Source organism: Podarcis melisellensis (assembly GCF_964234715.1).
Source record: "Podarcis melisellensis genome assembly, chromosome: 4".
NCBI classification, from domain to species: Eukaryota; Metazoa; Chordata; class Lepidosauria; order Squamata; family Lacertidae; genus Podarcis; species Podarcis melisellensis.
This window is the reverse complement of record NC_138531.1, coordinates 32,005,425-32,019,316: the sequence shown is the minus strand read 5'-3', so window position 1 is coordinate 32,019,316 and position 13,892 is coordinate 32,005,425. Positions and strand designations below refer to the sequence as shown.

At 44.3% G+C, this 13,892-nt stretch overlaps 1 protein-coding gene across 2 annotated transcripts in view; it reads right to left on the bottom strand.

Moving 5' to 3' along the window:
* CNGA3 (cyclic nucleotide gated channel subunit alpha 3) overlaps positions 1 to 13,892 on the bottom strand; it is a 36,787-nt gene that overhangs the window by 13,472 nt on the left and 9,423 nt on the right. For both annotated transcript variants that reach the window (XM_081907577.1, XM_081907578.1), the window contains exons 2-3: positions 2,701 to 2,835; positions 1,641 to 1,760 (exon numbers count right to left, since the gene is read on the bottom strand). In XM_081907577.1, the coding sequence (XP_081763703.1) occupies positions 1,641 to 1,760; positions 2,701 to 2,804 (224 nt within the window). In that variant the 5' untranslated portion in view covers positions 2,805 to 2,835. The remainder of the gene's footprint in view (positions 1 to 1,640; positions 1,761 to 2,700; positions 2,836 to 13,892) is intronic.

Genomic DNA, 13,892 nt, shown 5'->3' with positions numbered 1-13,892 from the left:
CCCAAAACAGGGAAGGCCCTCTGCCTGATTCCCCGTAAGTTCTCTTCTTGCAGTAAGGGAACCAGCAGAAGACCCTCAGAGGAGGACCTCAGTGTCTGGGCTGAAAGATGGGGATGGAGGTGCTCTTTCAGGTATACTGGGCCGAGGCTGTTTAGGGCTTCAAAAGTCAGCACCAACACCTCACTCCTTCCATTTTGATGTATTTCCATTTGATGAGGTGGATGTCTACACTTCAATATAAAACGTCTTTACATTTCAACATCTGAAGTAAATATTACACATATGTGCACAGGGGGATATATGTATAATTTGTCACATCTAACCAGGGCTATTCAAGTTATTATGGCACTGCAGCCAGAAAATCCTACATGACTTCTCCTTTTCCTAGGCAACAAAGATAATAAATAGCATTTGCTACCATTTCATGACACCCCAAAACATCTGCCCAAGGTGGCCTCCCCACTTTGGCTAAAAGTAGGGCTGGTCCCATTATGTAAACGTATAGCTGAACCTTGCGCTATTGAAGTATTCATAGGACGGATTAAGCCCAAAGGAAGCCAACGAAAAGCTTCCACGCTCTGTGTTCTCCCCACTACTAATGCAGAGACAAAGCTATTTTTGCTAACATGGGTTTCTCCAACAACAATAACAAAACACTCTGCTTCACATAACCTAAAACCGCTTACATGATAAGTAACAATTCTTTGTCAAAGTTGCACGGTGAACATTTTGTTTTCGTCCAAATTATATTCTGGAAAAAGAACACACACACACACACACATGTGATGATAAAAGGGAACCAACCCAGCATTTTTGTGTTAATATTTGCAAAGCTGGATGCTTTCCCACACATCAGACGCACAATCAACAAAACATTGAAGAGAAGGTAACATTTTGCAAGGACAAAACAAAAAAAAATTCCTTCCAGTAGCACCTTAAAGACCAACTAAGTTAGTTCTTGGTATGAGCTTTCGTGTGCATGCACACTTCTTCAGATACCAATTTTGCAAGGACTTAGTGCTGCTCCACACAGCCTCAATTTACCTGGTGCTGAGACAAGCCCCATGGTGGCTTTGAGACCTTTCAGAAGATTGTGGTTCCCCACCACCTCCCATGAAAACTGTTGAAGTGGGAGTTATGCCAAATACAAAATGTGACTTCTGATAGAAAACTGAAAAAGGTTTCACCAAGATTTCACTCTCATTCTCTCAAGGAACTAAAAAGAACATGCTTTGAATACCACCTTAATCGCCCAATGCAGCATGCCCCCAATACTAATCAGGGGTGCCAACTTGAATAAAATATTGGGAGGACAAACTAAGCACAGTCAATCATATGACGCAGTGCACACACACCATTTGAATGGCAATGCCCCTCAACTTTGGGGTGGCCTGGCCCACTCAAATATTTTAGGGGGGGCAACGACCCATTGGTCCCTAGGAGTTGGCTCCTATGATCCTAATATTTGAGATGGTGATCAATTTATCGTCCATTTCTTCTATAATAGTTTGATATGAACGAAAAATTTGTTTCTTAGGCATTTTCGCTGGCCAGCCCCACCCCGCCCCTTTGCTTCCAGTGCAAGATCCCATTAACCTCTTGCAAGGTCACTGCCATGCCATCTCCCAAACGTAGCTTACCTAGCCATCGCTCCGCTGCCTGAGAACGAGCTTCTTCGAGATTCAGGCAGGCCGCCCGTCTCCATGGAAATGACTCTGTGCAATTCGGGAGACGTGTCCTCCTCACACAGCGAGCGGGTCCTTGAGAATCAAAGAGTAAAACCCGAAAGAACAACACTGTTTAGCCCCCATTTGACGTGCACTTGCTATTCCTCCAGCTCTCCCAATTAGGCAACAACCGTGGAGGAACATGCATTCCTTCCGAAGTCACAAGTGCTATTACTGTCACGGGTGACGTTATGAAAAACGCAGCACATTAATAATCTTCCGCCTCAGTTCCGCATCGCTTGATGTCCACAAGAATTTTGCCAGACGGAACTTACTGACAGATGCATTGTCTTCGCATCGATTAGATTTTCTGCCAGACCCATCCTAGATGGTCAAGGCAGAAAACAATAGGTGAGCCGGGGGGTGGGGGTGGGGATTGTAGAAATCCAGTCAGAATCAAAGCCCACATGCTAAAAAAAATCAACAGATACTAAAATCCATTCTGAGATGAGGGTAGAGGAGGAAATCCATTATATGGCTCAGAATACAAACCTGAACCCACTTATCTGGGAGTCAGTCCCATTGAATCCAATACTTCTGATCAGCCATGGTTAGGATTGCACTGTTAAGGCTACAGTTCGACATTTACTTAGATGGGGTAGAAGGCATCCTATAGATTTAAATGGGGCTTATTTCTGGGTAGACCTGCACAGGAGTGCATGACAAGGTAAATTAGTGGGCTGGCAATAGTATTTATGATCTGACGTAGCCATTTCTGGGCCCAGGCACAGAGAGGTTGTGGTGGGCTGTGCAGAGAGCAAATGAATACTTGGTCTTCTCATGACCAAGTGGGCAGTGAGTGGGGGAGGGGACTCAGAGTTTTTCTGAGCAGCAGGCAATGGCTTCAAGGGCATTATGGTCCCCATAGGCACCATGTTGGAAACCCTTGTGAACTATATTCCCATAATGTTTGGGTTTCAGGTTGTGCTTTATTTGGGAGTCAGGCTATGTTGAATTACAGAACCGAGTTTACCTGGTAAATCCATTTTCAAGCTTATCATCAGGGTCATCGTTGATAGTCTTCAGAGACAGCCTATGGATCGCAGGACAGGAGTGATACGTATCAACTTTAGCCATTTTGCTTTACATATCAGCCTCCAAACCGTACCTGAAATACACAAAGAATGCATTGTGAATCCTGCATTACAGAGAAGAGACTTTAAAGTTCTTTTTTTTGAAAAAAATCAACAGAATAAAAAGACCAAAAGGAGATGGGGAACTTATGCAGAGAAATTGTGGCATTGTTTTGCTCAGAAGTCATTCCCAAAGTTCAAAGGGACTTTGCTCCCTAACATTTAAGACAGCCGTCTCAGCAAACTAGAAGTGACATTAATCATACCATTACATATCCATGCATGTTTCTTTTTATCATTCACCTAGTTATCGGCTCTTCAATAGACCTATCGCACAGAAAACAGGCAAACGACCTGGGGTCCTCCAGATGTTGTTGGACTGCATCTTCTGGTGTTGCTGGACCACGGCCCCAGCCAACAATCAGGGATGATGGGAGCTATAATCCACATCTGTAATCCACATCTGGGGGTCAACACACTGGCTACCCCTAGAATGTTCAACACAAGTGAATAAAGGTGGCATCAAGGAGGACAGAAGGTAGGTCTCTGAGTGATTCACAAGGCTTATTACTTCCAACCATTTAATAGTAGCAACAACAAAAATTTGGGTGGCCAGGTGCAAAAAAAGGTAGGGCTCCTAGACTTTCAATAGTTGTATAGAAGAGGGAATTTCATCCATTGTTAAAGATGCAAGAGTCCTGGCCACTTTTGCACCTGGCTCCCAAACAAGAAGACTGAGATTAAGAAAACAGGCAGAAGGCAGAGAACCAGGAGCAAATGTCTCAAATGTACGGTGCAGATGTTACCCTAAAAGTCCATCACTCTTTAGTCCAATTCGAACCAATGAGACTTGTGTCACATGAAGAATTTGTCCCATTTATTTCTACGGGACCAAAGCAAGAACCCTCGACCTGCACAAATTAATGTGTTTTATTTATTTAACATGTTATGTTCCACATCTCTGAAGAAAATAAATAATGGCTTAGAAGAACACAAAATACAATTCTAAACCAGCAACGTTACTCAGTAACAACAGAGAAACAGCCACAAGAAATGAAGGAAAGAGCAATTTTGTCAACCAAAACCCTGTTGGAAGAGGCTTATGCTCCTCCCAGAAACCATCAAAAGAGTATCTTCTCACACCTCTGCAGAAAGAAAATTCCACAAACCTGGGTCAATATCGAGAAAACCTTTGTTTTATGGCCAACGCTATCCAAACACATCACAAAGATGGCAACAGTGATCCAGAAGTGGAGAGGCAGTCAGGAAGGTATGAAGGTCCCAAGCCATGCGTGGCTTCAAAGCATTTTTAAAAATACCCTGACTTAGACCAGTGCTGGGGAACCTCCAGCCTTTGGGCCTAACTGGTCCCACTGGACCTTGCATATTGGTCCACCACCAAAAGCAAGAAAAACCAGGAGCATACCCTGGTATTTCCTTTGCAGCCAAAGGCCAACATTTTTCATAATTAGGCAATGCAGAGCAACAGAAAAAGGCCATGCTTATAAAGAATTGGGAGCACATTTAGAGCAAGCTGCTAATTCCTTCCCTTGACATTATATAATCAGATGTCATGGTGTTGGTGGGTGGTTGGCAGTTTGAGAGGTCCTAGCTACCTGTCAAAGTGGTCTGGGGGACTTGAGGGTCCCATCTAGCTGGATCCAGATTTGTACTCCAGTTTGCAGCCAGAAGCATATTTAAAGTCATCATTGCTGGAACAAAACAGGTTGACGATGTACTACCTTCCAAACACCCAGCTCCAAACTTGACTTATTTTGTGATTTTGTGATATGTATCTTTGCTGCACTGATACCCTTCAAATAAGGCCGCCATATAAAGCCAGACATAAGAAAATAAGAGGAGCTCATCGAATCCAGCATCCCATTCTCACGCTGGCCAACCAGATGCCTCAGTGGGAAATCTGCAAGCGGGACCCAAGCACACAAAAAAAATGTTCTCCCCTCTCTGGCTGCTTCCAGCAACTGATATTCAGACGCATTGCTGCCTCTAGCTAAGCTTCGTTTGTTGTCTCTGTTTTCATATCTGCGTGTTTTCTATAAAAAGGGGTACAACATTAATGTCTCCTATCAAATGTAACAGATCTGTAGAAAAGACTTTGCAACCTGAAAAAGAGACCATGCACATACTTTCATAAACCAATAAAATATTTAATAAAATTATTTTATCATCATCATGGAATCCAGTGCTGAACCAGCAATCCCATGGTCTATAGAACAAGGGCGGGAAACCCATGACCCTCCATATGTTATTGAACTACAACTCCCATCATCCCTTGTATTTACAGCGCTGGCTGGGGCTGATGGAGGGTCATAGCTTCTCCTGCTGCATAACATAAACAACTGAGCTTTTTATGACACGCTGAAGCCGAAGCCAATGCATGGTATTGCCTCCACATGACCAGCTGACCAGGAACAGTGCTGGATTTACGTATAAGCTAAACAAGTGATAGCTTAGGGCCCCACTCTCTTGGGACCCCCCAAAAAATTTACAGGGGAAAAAACTGGGTGTACATTTCCAAAATATAAGATAAAATAAAATAAAATAAAAACTACATACAGCAACAGTGTTTTGTGTTGTGTAGGCTCCTATGATGATTGTAATTAATACATATTTTGTTAGGTGCAAATGGCTTTAGATACCTATTAGGTCCAGAAATTACCATATAGCATATACTCAACACAAAAAACAGCGACAATTTGTTGTTGACAAAGGACAGCTGGACATATAAAGCACCCCATTACCTTCAGTAGCTTAGGGCAGGCTTCCTCAACCTTGGCCCTCCAGATGTTTTTGGCCAACAACTCCCATGATCCCTAGCTAGCAGAACAAGTGGTCAGGGATGATGGGAATTGTAGTCTCAAAACATCTGGAGGGCCGAGGTTGAGGAAGCCTGGCTTAGGGCCTCCTGACTAGGATGCAATGTTTACATTTAAAGCGGCCAGCACAAATATCAATTCTTGTGCAAACTTTCCGTTCAAGAAGTACAGCATCTGCATTAGTCTTCCATTGCCTTAAATTATTCAGCTTGAATAAGGTGGATCACTAAATTTTGCTCCATTGAAGTACTGTGCACAGTTTACAATGGAAGGTATGCCATTATTATAAAGACACGCATTTAGGATTGCCTCTAAATACAGATGGATCGATCAGTTTCCAGTCTGGATCTGTTTCTCACATATTCAATCATAAATCAATCCCATCCGGTGTCTCCACATTTAACTGCGATAATAATAATTTTAAAATCCCTATGGAAATTTAAATGCTTTATTTCAAAATACTATTTCAATGCATATTTTATCTCAGCGTATGCCTTTCTAAATGTATTTTATCCTAAAATATGCAATGAATAAAATAAAATTACACATTCTCTTCCTGAGCAGAGAACTGTACTGTAAAGTTCTGCAGACGTGTGTACTCTGAAGGATAATTACCGTGTTTTTCGCTCTATAAGATGCACCAGACCACAAGACGCACCTAGTTTTTGGAGGAGGAAAACAAGAAAAAAAATATTCTGAATCTCAGAAGCCAGAACAGCAAGAGGGATCACTGCGCAGTGAAAGCAGCAATCCCTCTTGCTGTTCTGGCTTCTGGGATAGCTGCGCAGCCTGCATTCGCTCCATAAGACGCACACACATTCCCCCTTACTTTTTAGGAGGGAAAAAGTGAGTCTTATAGAGTAAAAAATATGGTACTTTCCAATCTGTGTCTTAGACCAAGAGGTGTGAATTAAATCAGCGTGTTTAAAAATGCCAATCGAATGAAATCCTCTCCCATCTTTAACTGCAGTTAGTCATGTAGGCTAAAGAAAAAGGAAACTATTCAAAGACTCCATGATGGCATCAACGGACAGTGACTCAGCATATCAAGGCAAATCAGCACATCACCCCCCTAATCTCTGCAGATCAACTGCATAAAGCACTTCTATTTTTTGTAACATCCATTGAATTTGGAGACAGGGTAGGCACAAGCCCAAGTACCTATAAGGAAATTAGGCAGCATCATTGGCCTTGCTGAAAATGAAAGACTTGCTTTGTAAAACCTGCTGCTCACCTTTCAGAAAATAATGTGCCGTGTCTCATAATACAGATCCCATGTAATTTATAGAATGTCAACATAAGAACGGCTTCAAGAGGCAGTGAAAGGTTTCCCAGCTTTTCAACCAATGATACCTTGGACTGCAGCTCAGACCACATACCTGAGAAACAGAGCATTCAACTGTCCCTGTTTTCCAGAGACAGTCCCGGATTTACAGAAGCCACCCAGGTTTCTGATTTGATCCCATAATGCCCCACTTTTCCTTAGGATGTCCCCATTTTCATCAGAGAAATGTTGGAAGGTATGGAGTTATGTGACCCCGCAACCCAAGGAGATAAGTAACTATACAACCTTTAGAAGGCATCTGAAGGCAGCCTTGTATAAGGACGTTTCCAAATGTTTAATGTTTTATTGTGTCATTATATATGTTGGAAACCACCCAGAATGGCTGGGGAAACCCAGTCAGATGGGTGGGGTACATTATTATTATTATTATTATTATTATTATTATTATTATTATTATTTAGGACTTTCCTATTTTCATCGGAGAAATGTTGGAGGGTAGGACATACTCCATCACACAGGAGTACAGTGGTACTTCAGGTTACATACGCTTCAGGTTACAGACTCCGTTAACCCAGAAATAGTACCTCGGGTTAAGAACTTTGCTTCAGGATGAGAACAGAAATCGTGCTCTGGCGGCACGGCAGCAGCAGGAGGCCCTATTAGCTAAAGTGGTGCTTCAGGTTAAGAACAGTTTCAGGTTAAGAACCGACCTCCAGAACGAATTACGTTCTTAACTCGAGGTACCACTGTATGTCTCATTGAAGCTTTCTCTTCACTTCCACCCCCAAGCCAAAACATAACCTGTCCTGCAGGTTAACAGCCACACATTGGCCATTGGCCTGAGGCAACCCATGCCTTTCACTGCTGAGCATTGATATTGTTTCTTGAGTGAGGAAGCTGAGTTGAATGCTTCCTAGCTTTGCATTCAACTGAGAGTCCTGTGTAAGTCAGACGAAGCTGTCTTACAGCTCACAAGCCTCTCACCCATTTATCCTGGCCTTGTTTATCCGCAGCCCTAGGGAAGATACCGGTACTTACTGAAAGGTGTAGAGTGCTTTTTTTGGCACCTGAGGTCGCAGTCATTTATTTCACCACAGAATAAATAAACAGATGCCCCTTGCAGCTGAGATCCTGATTTGCATGCTAATCACTTAGGAATGTGGGATGCTTTTTACATCTGGCTAACTATTGACAGCAGCTCTCCAGGGTTGTAGGGACAGGACATACTCAAGGAGGGTATGAAATAGGGCTGATAAGGGGTGTGGCATCAGGAAAGGGGGTGTGGCGGAGGAGAGCCCCAAAGGGCAGGTATAGAGGTTGCACCTGCGTCCAAGACCTGAGGTTCCCCACTCTTGCCACAGTAGTTTTTAGTCAACAAAGTGCTTTACAGTCATTAACTTTTATCTTTACCCTCAAACATTTTTCCGATGAAAATAGGGATGTCCTACCCAGTGCTGTTTTTCTAGAAAGAGGTGCCAGAAATCACCATGAATGCCTGCCTTGTTCTCTTATAATGGCAATGGCGCCCACCTGAGAGGTGCTGGAACTGAGTTCCGGCAGGTTCCAGCTGAAAAAAGCCCTGGTCCTACCATACCCTCCAACATTTCTCCAATGAAAATAGTGACAACCTAAGGAAAAGCGGGACATTCCGAGATCAAATCAAAAACTGGGATGGCTTCTGTAAATCCGGGACTGTCCCTGGAAAATAGGGACACATGGAGGGTTTGTTGTTTCTACTCTGTGAAGCACTTATTAATTCATGTGCGAGCCTACATAAAATGCTGGGACACAAGTGGCCCTGTGGGTTAAACCACAGAGCCTAGTACTTGCCGATCAGAAGGTCGGTGGTTTGAATCCCCATGATGGGGTGAGCTCCCGTTGCTCGGTCCCAGCTCCTGCCAACCTAGCAGTTCGAAAGCACATCAAAGTGCAAGTAGATAAATAGGTACCGCTCCAGCGGGAAGGTAAACAGCATTTCCGTGCGGTGCTCTGGTTCACTTAGTCATGCTGGCCACATGACCTGGAAGCTGTATGCCGGCTCCCTTGGCCAATAAAGCGAGATGAGCGCCGCAGCCCCAGAGTTGGTCACGACTGGACCTAATGGTCAGGGGTCCCTTTACCCTTTACCTTACATAAAATGCTATGAGATTTCTTTCCCTGCTCACTTTCTCTTCTGCTGACATGCCCCAGCCTACTTCCCCTAGGGCTGGGCAATCCAGAGAGGTGGTGCTGAAGTCCTGGCAAAAGACAGCTTGAGAAGGTGGACTTGCCTTGCCTCTCGTGCAGGCGTCACAATCTGCCTACCGAGGAAACTGTCATCTGCCAGGAAAGGGCAGTGAGTGTTGGCACTAACAGTGCCAGGCGAAGTAGCTCATTGCCACCATTGTCATGATGAATGGATGAAGAACTGTCTACACCTGGTAAAATTACCTTTTCCAAACAACCCTCCTAAGAATCAGGAGGTGGTTAATATTTGCATCAGTTCAAACTGTATTTCCAAAGGTGTAATAGAAGCAAAAGCAAAATAACCCACTCAACCAACTCACCACCACTACCTACCATATTTAATAGTGCTCTGCTTTATTAATACCTTGAAGACTGGACAAGCTCCATTTATTTTAATTTGGACTTTTTCTGTCAAAAGGTGTTGATTTTGATTGCAGGTCTTAAATACTAGCATGCTCATTTTGTGTGAGCCTACATGGTTTTATGTATTGTAATCCATAATATTGTGTAGTATTGGGAAATGCGGAGGTATAATGAATAGTATTATTTTCTTTCATCATAGCATCACTGCATCATAACCTTTAAATGGATAAGTGGGGTCATATTTACCCCACCACTGGTCGAATTTTCTATGTCACCATGGCAACCACTTCTGCACTATTGTGTATGATAGAATCTAACACAGAGTTGCCACATTTGGTACTAAAGTACCACACTTGGTACACTTTTAATTACTAAAGTACAGAAATATTACTACTAGTCTTTACCACTTCTTCTACTACTAAATGAACGTGCAAGTCTTTTTGCAGCTCACTTGCCTGGCATTGTATTAGTACTGGAAAATCTCCTAGAGTTAAATTTGACGGCCAAAACAAGAAACGAAGTCCACAGAGTTTCATTATGCGTGACATCTTTTGCCAGTGTGTTAATGTCATCTGTGTAGTACAAAATATTAGCTGGCATAGATATTTGCAACAAGGCCATCCAGGCTAGAAGGGCAACACTGGATGTTGAAGTAGCCACTGTAGAAGCTCTCCTCACAGAGCTGACGAAACTTCAAAACAACAGGAAACACGTGTGGAATGAAGCCAAATTGGTGGCACCAAACAACCTAAATATAGTAATGGGGACATTCCCAGGGGAACTGAAGGAGGCAGTGGTGCGCCCGCTCTTAAAGAAAACATCATTAGATCCTTTAGATCTATCCAATTACCGCCCGGTTTCGAATCTTCCGTTCCTGGGTAAGGTGATTGAGAGAGCGGTTGCTGAACAGCTTGGTGGGTTTCTGGATGAAACATTGGCTCTGGATCCATTCCAGTCCGGCTTCCGCGCTGGTCATGGGACCGAGACGGCTCTGGTTGCCCTAACAGATGATCTTCGTAGACAGCTGGATCGAGGCGGGTCGGGGCTGCTGATTCTTCTAGATTTGTCAGCAGCTTTTGACATGGTCGATCACGAACTTCTGGACCACCGCCTTGCCGACGTGGGGATCCAGGGCACAGTCCTTCAATGGCTGCGCTCGTTTCTCTCTGGTCGGGGACAGAGGGTGGCGCTTGGGGGGGAATTGTCATCGCGCCACTCCTTGGTGTGTGGAGTGCCTCAGGGTGCGATTCTCTCCCCGATGCTTTTTAACATCTTTATGCGCCCCCTCGCCCAGCTTGTCAGGAGTTTTGGGCTGGGCTGCCATCAGTATGCTGATGACACCCAACTCTATCTGTTGATGGATGGCCATCCTGACTCGGCCCCAGACACACTGATCAGATGCTTGGAAGCTGTGGCTGGATGGTTGCGTGGGAGCCAGTTGAAGTTAAATCCTTCGAAGACAGAGGTCCTCTGGCTGGGACGGGATGATATGGGACTGAGGGGGCAGCTCCCATCTCTTGCGGGGGTGCAATTAGTGCCAGCACCGTCCGTTAAGAGTTTGGGTGTAATCTTTGATACCTCCCTCTCCATGGAGGCGCAGATTGCAGCTATTACAAAGGCGGCATTTTTTCATCTCCGCCAAGCTAAGCAGTTGGCTCCTTACCTCTCTCGCCCTGACCTAGCTACTGTGATCCACGCGACGGTCACCTCCAGACTGGATTATTGTAACTCGCTCTACGTGGGGCTGCCCTTGAGACTGACCCAAAAACTCCAGCGGGTGCAGAATGCCGCAGCGAGACTCCTTACGGGGTCTTCGCTGCGAGATCACATTCATCCGGTGCTATACCAGCTGCACTGGCTCCCGGTGGAGTACAGGATCAGGTTTAAGGTGCTGGTTTTAACCTTCAAAGCCCTATACGGCCTAGGACCCTCGTACCTACGGGACCGCCTCTCCTGGTATGCCCCACAGAGGAACCTACGGTCTTCAAACAAAAACACCTTGAAGGTCCCAGGCCACAGAGAGGTTAGGCTGGCCTCAACTAGAGCCAAGGCCTTTTCGGCTGCGGCTCCAACCTGGTGGAATGCTCTGTCACAAGAGACAAGGGCCCTGCAGGACTTGACATCTTTCCGTAGGGCCTGCAAGACAGAGCTGTTCCGCCAGGCCTTTGGTTAGGGCGCAGCCTGACTCCCTCCTCTGGCAACCTTTACAAAACTTTATGGCTGCCATCAATCTTGATTTTAATTAATTTTTATAATGCTTTTATAATGTCGCACTATTTTGGTGTTGTTAGCCGCCCTGAGCCCGGCCTCGGCTGGGGAGGGCGGGATATAAATAAAATTTATTATTATTATTATTATTATTAATAAAACTCTCCTGTAAATGTGATGGAGTTTGGTGCAAGAAGGCAAGGCTGCAGGATGACAACACCTGATTGGAAGAAATGAAATGATACAGGCGGTACTCCAGAAGGAGTCTACTTCAGAAAATGTATTTCATTACATTTGCTGTTAAGCAGTTAGCAGAAAAAAAGTTGATTTCTTGTGGAAATATATCACCACGTCCGAAAGGGATGTGGAGAGAAAAGCTTCTGCTTTATTAGAGCAATATCCTGCTGACCTTAATGGTGATGATTTTGGAAAAGAAATGCGACATTTATCCTCAATACATAAAGCAACTCTTGAAAATTCACAGTTAAGGCCATTAAATCTGTTGAACTTATTAGCAGAGTACAAACTTGGTGGCCTGTTTCCAAAATGTTTGTGTTTCGCTTAAGAATGCTATTAACCATGTCAGCAACAGTGGCTTCTGGAGAGAGGTCATTTAGCAAACTTTAGCTAATTAAGAATTATTTAAGCTCTACAATGCCACAGGAATGTCTTGTGGATTTGGCAAGGCTAAACATTGAATCAAACGTTGCCAGAACAATTAATTTTCATGCTGTGATTTGAAAATTTTCATTTAAAAAAGGGCCAGAAAAGCTCTTTTTTAAAAAAGTAGATAGTAATTTAATCTACCTTTTTTTAATACTATTGTCTTCTGATGATCTAATGTGCATTGCTATATGGAAGTGATGCTTCCATGTGAATTCTTCTCCTTATTTGTATTGTGGCATAAACAAAGATGTTCAAATCAAACGTGCTTTCTGATCTCTGATCCTCTTTTAATTTATTTATATATATATCATGGAGGGAGTATAAGAGCATATGGCCTCAAATGAAGAAAATTAACAGAGTGCTCCACTACACTCCTCTTTCGTCTTCCATGCCCTTTTTGATCTTACAGGTTACAGCTCATGGAATAAAACCATAGTGGATAAAAACAGAATAGCTAATGGAGAAGGGAAGGGACCCAAAGCAGAGGTGGGTTTTAGGCAGCAAGACTGGTTCTGCCCCACTGGGTGCTGACCCTAGGAGGCGCCACGGGACATTGTAACTATGACGTAATGAATTCAGCAGAAGATGAGACATGGGGGCGCCAAATTTTAAATCAAAGGGACCACACTTTGGATAAAGATTGCAGCTTTAATTTAGGGTTACCAGAAGTCCCCAGTTCCCGGGGACAGTCCCCGGATTTGCAAATCTGTTCCCGGGAAACATGGTAGCAGCAGTCTCAGCAGCCCGGAGCCAGTCTGGTAGCGCAGTTGGCTCTGGCTGGCTTCAGGAGCTGCTCGCTGCTTGCTGCCATCACCACTGCCGAAGGGGAACCAGGGACGTTTGGCTGTACAGATCTCCTGCCCCCTTTGTTTTGACAGATCAGGGGAGGCTCGGGAGTCGCGAGTGGGTGGCCGTTGCCCAGAAGGGGTGCAAGGCGTGCAGATTCTCTGCCAGGCAAGCTGCAAAACCCTTCTTTCATACCCTGTGAAACATAAATGCTCAGAGTTTTTAAAAAACTGGGCAACGGCCGGCCGGCCACAACTCCCAAGCCTCCCCTGATCAGTCAAAACAAGTGCGCCATTGCCGTTTTTAAAAAACTCTGCGCATTTATGTTTCACAGGGTGCGAAAGAAGGGCTTTGCACCTTTATACAATATGCATGTGTGCTTGGGCCCAGGGTCTTTTGCCTCACCATCCCCACTACTGACTCCCTGTTGCTCCTCAGCTTCAAAAAAAAAAAAGTGTCCCCGGAAAGTGTCCCCGGATTCATTGGAAAAAAAACTGGTAACCATAATTAATGATTTAGAAGAGCCACTGTAACTTCTATTTCATATCTTCATTCACACAGTCAAATCCTATACATTTCTGCTGAGAAATAAGTCATTTGGTGTTCAGTATGAATTACCCCGAGACAGCAAAGGTTGGTCCATTGGGGCAAATCTCATTCTGCTCTCAGTCAGCCCCCAGCTGCCCCCTTTCTTACTTACAACCAGTCCAGTGTGTGGCAC